The sequence below is a fragment of the Vombatus ursinus genome, unplaced genomic scaffold (genome assembly GCF_900497805.2).
Source record: "Vombatus ursinus unplaced genomic scaffold, bare-nosed wombat genome assembly UNPS02011572.1, whole genome shotgun sequence".
Taxonomy (NCBI): Eukaryota; Metazoa; Chordata; class Mammalia; order Diprotodontia; family Vombatidae; genus Vombatus; species Vombatus ursinus.
The window spans coordinates 1,059,527-1,066,832 of record NW_020951350.1 but is presented as its reverse complement, the minus strand read 5'-3'; the positions used below and the strand labels follow the sequence as shown (position 1 = coordinate 1,066,832).

At 39.3% G+C, this 7,306-nt stretch overlaps 1 protein-coding gene across 1 annotated transcript in view; it reads right to left on the bottom strand.

Moving 5' to 3' along the window:
- Positions 1 to 5,138: 5,138 nt before the first annotated feature.
- The window catches only part of CLMN (calmin), a 158,037-nt gene continuing 155,869 nt past the window's right edge, over positions 5,139 to 7,306 (bottom strand). The window contains exon 13 of the mRNA XM_027856589.1: positions 5,139 to 5,347. Within this exon, the coding sequence (XP_027712390.1) occupies positions 5,179 to 5,347 (169 nt within the window). The 3' untranslated portion in view covers positions 5,139 to 5,178. The remainder of the gene's footprint in view (positions 5,348 to 7,306) is intronic.

The window sequence follows — 7,306 nt, the reverse complement described above, 5'->3', positions numbered from 1 at the left end:
AAAAAAAAAAATTGTGCCCAGACTAGCAGGGGTGGGGAACCTGCAGCCTCCCTTTAGGTCCTCAAGTGCAGCCCTTTGACTGAATCCAAACTTCACCGAACAAATCCCCTTAATAGAAGATTGTTCTGTAAAACTTGTCAAAACAAAACAAAACAAAACAAACCAGTCAAAAGGCCGCACCCAAGGACCTAGAAGGCCACGAGTGGCCTCCAGGCCACAGATTCTCCACCCGTGGTCCAGAGGACAACAACTGGGACAACTAGAAAACCTCTCATTGAACCGGATGGAAGAACTGCTCATGTGTAGCATGGAGAAGACTGAGGAAATACACAAATGCTTTCTTTAGGTATTGAAGGGCAGTTATGGGAAAAAGGGACTGGATTTGTTCTGCTTCACCCTAAGGGGAACAACCAGAAGCAATGGGTACAAGTGTCAGAGGGGGGATTAAACTTAAATTAAAAAAAAAATAGTTCCTAACAATGGGAACTATCTAAAAGGAGAATTGGTTGCCTGGAGAGGTAGTGAACTCCCCATCCCCAGAGGTCTTTAAACAGAGCTTTGGTGATTGATGTGATTCTTGGCCATGCATGGGTTGGATCTCTTGGGTTCCTTCCATCTCTTAAGATTTTATCATCTTTAAAGCTCTTTCAGACTCTAAATTCTATGACTAATTGAGCTCTAAATTTCCTTTAAGATCTCACATATTAATGATTTTTAAATGTTCACCAATCTAGATAATTGCTGAAGTCTCTTCTTGTTCTCTCCCCTCTCTGGCCACTTATTCCAAAGCCTCTTTACCAACCTCCTCACTACCAAGTATGCAATCTTTCCTTCCCCTTCCTCCTCACTCACCTCTTCCAGTTTGAAAACAATACTATTGTTCCTTGATAGTATGCATCAATCTGATCCCCTGTAACCCCAATCATCATCCCCTAAATTTTTAGAACCAAAACAGTTCTCCCTGGCTACCACTTCTTTATGTGTGTTATTTCTCCTTTGAAAATATCAGCTTCTTAAGGGAAGGGATTGTCTTTGTTTTTGCATTTATATCTTTGGTGGTTGGCATATAGTAAATGTGTAATAAATGCTTATTCATCCTTCCATTCAAAATCCTATGATCCTATTTCTTGAAAACATCCATGCATTAACTGAGGGAATACTGGATTGGGAGGCAGAAGACATAGTTCAGGTTCTGACTCTAATTGACCTTGGCCAAGTTACTTCCCCTCTCTTGGTTTCTTCCTGTTTATTTATAAATTGAATTAGGCTACATGATCTCTACAAGTGTTTTTAATGATGCCAGCAAGTTCAGTAAGAATTGCATTTATGTGAGATCCTTGGGTTATGAAGCAGCATGGCTCCGTGCTTTTTTGTTGCAAAGGATTTTTAAGGTCTATCTAAATTCTATAGGTGTACGGGCATGTCATTATTTTGAAAAAGATTGCTTTCAAAGAATAAACCATTGGTTTAGGCTTGGGAATTTTTAGTTACATAGAGATACTTTTTATAATGTTATTTGTAATGGAATTTGTTTTGCACTAGCTGTTCACAGCTAAAATAGAAATAAAAGGGCACAGGCATTTTTTTTTCCAGACAGCAGATTATAACTGACTTCCATGACGCTTTGTACACGAAAATAGTAATAATAGCTACTTGAAGATCTCTAGTGATGGGAAGCTTACTACTTACTTCCAAGGCAATCTATTCTATTGTTGGACAGCTTTCATTATTAGGAAACGACTTCTTACAGGAGTTCAACTTTGCCTTTCTGTTATTCTTAACCATTTGCCCATCTTCATCTCCAGTGAGAATGATCAGTGATGCTTCTGAGGCTTTGTATTATGCTCATTCATCAAAGAAACAATGAATTCAGTATTTTAATTATTATTCATCAGGATGTTATATGAAAGTTTTCAACAGTGAAGACTGAAATGAAAAGATGATTATGTTTCTGTCAGAAATTCTGACATTCTGAGTATCATGGCTAATTCAAGTTGTACAGATATTTGCACTGTGGGACATATTCAGAACAGAACTATGCCCACAAATAATGTTTGGGGATTAATTTCATGGGATTTAGAGTTGGAAGGAACCACAGGAATCATTAGTCCAATCTCCTTATTTTACAAATGAGGAAACTGAGGCCCAGACCAGTTAAATGACTTACTCTAAGTCAAATTGGTAAGTGAGAAACAGAGCTTGGGATTTGAACCCTGGTTTTCTTATTCATAATCTGATGATCAGGAAGAAATGTTATAGGCTCTTTAGAGCTGAGAGGGACCTTGGGAATGATCTAATTGTATAACAGGAAATCAGGTTCCAAAGGGAGGAAGTCATTTGCCCAAGTTAGTAAAGCTAAGGTTATTACCCAGATTTCTTGGGTCTCACTCCAGTGCTTATTTTGCTCTCTCACCCTTCCTCCCTCTCTGAGGGTGGGCCCTACTGCCAAAGGTACCATCTTCCTCCCAGTCAGCAAAGTTCACAATCTTGGTGTCAGTCCCAACTCCTCACATACCTCATACATCCGGTCAGTTGCCAAATGTTGTCATTTCCACCTTTACAGTATCTCTTGTATATATGCTGTTCTCTTCACTACCACAACCACCACACTGGTACAGACCCTTATCACCTCTCACCTGAAATACTGCAATCACTTTTTAATTGATCTTTCCACCATGAGTCTTTCCCAACTCCAGGACATCTTCCTTACAATGCCAAAATGATTTTTTCTAAAGCCAAGCCCAGTCTATGCCAACCACCATCCCTTCAGTAAACTCTAGAGGCTCCCTACTACCTCTAAGAACAGCTATAAAGGCATCAGCCTGGGCCCTTCCTACATTTTCAAAAGTCTTCTTACAGTTTACTCCCCTCCATACACTGTATGATCATACTGGCCTATTTGTACATAATACTCCTTCTACCATCTTTGTTCCTTTGCTCCAGGCTGTCACCCATGCCTGCAACGCTCTCCCTTCTCACCTCTGCTTCTTAGAATCCCTGACTTGTTACACAACTCAGCTGAAGCATCTCCTTCAGTAGGAGGCTTTTGCTGGTCTCTCCAGATGCTAAAGCCCCTACTTGACATGCAGTAGTTGTTTGTTTTTTGGCTTTTTTGTTTTGAGTGGGGGCTTTCTTTGTATCCCTAGCACTTACCACAATGCCTAGAACATAGTAAGCACTTAATAAATGCTTGTAGATTGATTTTCACTCTTTCTTTCCCTCTGTAATCCTACTGAGCCAAGATTAATGCTGCTTAAGAAGTGCTCTCTGTGGATGAAAAAAAGAGTTACACATTTCATATATAACTATTGATGACCACATCACTACTAATTTGCTAACACTAACCACTGCTCACATTTCTATAGTGCCTTATTCGCAAATCCTTTTCATCACAACCACTTTGTGCGGTACACAGCACAAGTACCACCCCCAGTTTATATAAAAGCGGCCAGTTCCAAAGGGAGATTTGTAAGAGGCCTAATTGTGCTATATTATAATAGCACAAGGGCTACATTATTCTACAAGTTCCTTCCTGTAGAAACTTTTTGAAGGACAAAGCAAAAGGTCTGTATTTTAAAGTCTGTCCAAAGTTTATCCTCTATGGACTAACCCAAATTACAAGAGTTTCATTTCTAGTCCCATATGCCTTTATATTACCTTCTGTCCTCTAAGCAGCCACATTTAAACTATTAAGGCAACTGGTGGTATAGGGATTAGAGTTGTGGATTTGGGAGTCAGAAAGACCTGAATTCAATTCCTGTCTCAGATACTTACTAATTGTATTACCCTGGGCAAGTCACTTAACTTCTCTGAGGCTCAGTTTGCTCATCTATAAAGTGGGGGCTGATACCCCCTATTCCCCAGAGTTGCTGTAAGGATAAAATGAGACAATGTATGTAAAGTGCTTTGTAAACATTAAAGTACTACATAATGTTGACTATTATTAAAATGCAGGGCTTTCCCTCAACAAAATCTTTTGCATAGTTCTGCCTATGGTAAAACTTTTATGTCATTTCTTCTAGACGTGGGTTGTGCCATTTCTGATTTGCTGAAGATAATCATAGCTCACATTTCTATAATAGCATTCATAGGTTCACAAACCAATTTCCTCACAATACTTCTGTGATATAGATAGTGCAATGCATTATTATGTCAATATTACAGATCACGAAATTGCAGTGAAGGGAGCTTAACTACTTTGTACAAGGTGACATGGCTAATAAACACCAGGGCTGACACTGGGACGTGAAGTCCAATACTCTTTTCCTGACCCGTGTCTGCCTTCCCCTTATGAGAGCTTGGCTTTTGTAAGATCAAATCCTCTCACCCAAGGTAATATAGAAATTCTCCCACAGATGCCCAGAAGCCAGATTCCTGGGGTACCTATTTGATCTTGGAGGGAATGCAACATTTTCTTTCACTAGTCAAAATCTAGCATTTGATTCAGAATCTAGAACCATAAACAAAACATATTAGTAAATTTTTGTGTGCAACTCTGCTTGTGTCAGGTGCAGCCTTCATTGGCCAGGTAAATGACCCCAGTTAAACCAGGTCAATTGAAACCTGCAGCTCTAAATCCAGATTCCTGCCCATACTTAATTAAATGCATATTAAAAATATGACAGCCTCCTCATAGCATAGGGAGCTTTCAAAGGCTATGCCAGTGGAATGCAAGCTTTGGCAGGTCCTAACAAGATGGAAAGACTTCAAGTACAAGTCTAGGCATGGCCTGGGTGTCTCCTGTCTCACTACTGGCCTCACTAAATGAGGTAAAGCTGTCACCAGAAAGGTGGCTGCTACCTGATTAATTGTTTTTAGCACATAACATAATGAAATTTCACTACTGAGATTTGGAGGACTACAGCCTGTGTTGGCATATAGGATAGCATCAAGGGTTTTTTGAAGAACTGAATATATAATAAAGCAAGACCCAGACTCAGAATTGTTTCTAGTAATTAATTTACCTATCTTCCATACACATACTCTGTGAAGGTAGGAAGCATACTATATGGCTTTAGTACCAAGGAATAAAGATACCCTTTGTCCTTGAACTGGTCAGAGGTAAGTTTATGTTTCACCCCAAATCACTGATCTTTCCATCCCTTGATCCTTTCTCACCAACCCAATATTTAAAAAAATACAATTAGGTCTCTGTTCTTTATTACTGAAACACACAAATCAAAGTTTTTTTATATCAAGCTGCGGGAAGAGCAAGAGGCAGTAAACCAGCAACCAGAGGAAGAGGATGAAGTACACCAAGTCTTGTTGTTGTGCAAAATGTACAAGTGAGTCGGAGTGTGCACCAGGATGTCCTTGCAGCACGGCCTCTCCAAAGCCGCTCACCTTCCTAGAAGAGAAAGACAGAGATCATTACAAGTTGATATTGGATAAACGGATATAGCAGTGTGGCTCTCAGTCAGGAGTCAGGGCCAAGGACAAGGGGTAAACACAGGATAGTATCCCAATCTGATGGCCTCAGTGGAAAATTAAGACTTTCCCAGAAGCTCAAAACCAAAGAACCTTAAGAGTCACAGAATCACTGAGTTGAAAGGGACCTAAGAGATGATCCAGTGAATGGGCTGAAAGGGACATCTCTAGGCATGAATCAGGCAGCAGAAGGAGAGGACAGTGTTAACCCAGAGACAAGCTCTGATGTCTTTATTTGCTCCATAGAAAGAAAAGCTTTCTAACAATAAGAACTGCCCCAAAATGGAATGAATTACCTTGTAAGGTAATGAGTTCCCCTTCATTGGAAGTGTTCATGCAGAGGTTGGATAATTGATTCTTGGGAATATTGTAGAGAAAGATCCTACAGAGCTACAGGTTGGACTAATTCAGCAGTTCTCAAACTTTTTGGTATTAGGACTTCTTTATTCTCTTAAAAATTAACCAGGACACCAAAGAGCTTTTGTTTATGTGGGTTATATTATAGATTTTACCATAATTAAAATAAAACTAAAATGTCAGTATCATCATGAAAATAGTTTTGACCCCTGAGGGTCTCCAGATCATACTTTGAGAACCACTGCACTAGATGATCTTTGAGGCCTCTTAGACCACTAAGATACTATTATTCTATCTTATAACCAAGCCTCCTTCTAATGCATGGATTCTCTCTAGCACAACCCCAACAAGTTGTCAGCCTGCCTGCATTTGGACACTTCCACTGATAGGAATTTCACTACCTATGGGGCAGCCCACTAATAGTAATTTAGTAACTTACCTTCCCATTTGAAATTATTTCTATCACTATTTGGATTAAATCACATTTGTAACAAAGATAACTAACTATGCTAATTTCTCAATTACCCATTGGCAGAGAGTAACATTCTTGAAATCATCTGTAAAAATGGTTTATTTAGAAATAATGGGCATTCCAAACAATTCATTTCTCTTTTTCTTTTCAGGAGGAGTACATTCTGCAATTTGATTTTCAGAAGATTTGTCTAATGGCACTTGCCTTAACTGGTATTAAGATTAGTTTGCTTTCTTGTGGGGATTGGGAGCCCAGAACTGTACTCCATGGCAGAACAGAGCCAAATGAAGACTGAAATACGGATCACAAACAATCCACAAAATAGGTGATCCACATGCAAAAACCCAAAGGGGCTGTATTTAGGACCCTTGAAGATTCTAGTTTTGTTGCACTTTTTTTTTCTCAAAGCCCAAAGCAATATTTGCTCATTCGCTTGAGGCAAAAGAGTAGCTTACATCAATATTTCTATTTTTACAAGTTTGACATTTTACATAATAACTAAGTTTCAGAGGGGAAAGCATCTTTAGGGGCCATCCAGTCCCACTTGTATCTAAATAGATATCCCTTCCATAATGTCCATGACAACTGGTCATCTAGTCTCTACTTGTAGACCTCCAGTAATGGAGAACTCAATACTTACAAGAACCCGTTTCATTTTGGCATAGCTCTTAATTGTTAGGCAGTTTTTTTCCTCATATTGAGCCCCACCTTCACCTCTGCAACATCCATCTAATGCTTCTTATTTTGTTTTCTGGGGCCAAGCACAATGTGTTTAATCCCTCTGACACTTAACAGCCCTTCAAATACTTGAAGACAATTATCGTGTATCTCACAGGTCTTCTGTTTTCAAGGCTAAATTTTCCCATTTCCTTCAACTGATTCTCAGACATGAAGATCTTGGGGCCTTCACTGTCTTGGTTTGACCTCCTTCAGCCACACTTCAGTTTATCCATCTTATTCCTAAAATGTATTATGGATAACTATCCGTAATACTTCAAATATGGCCTGACCAGTGTAGAAGACAATGGATTATCACCTGTCTAATTCTAG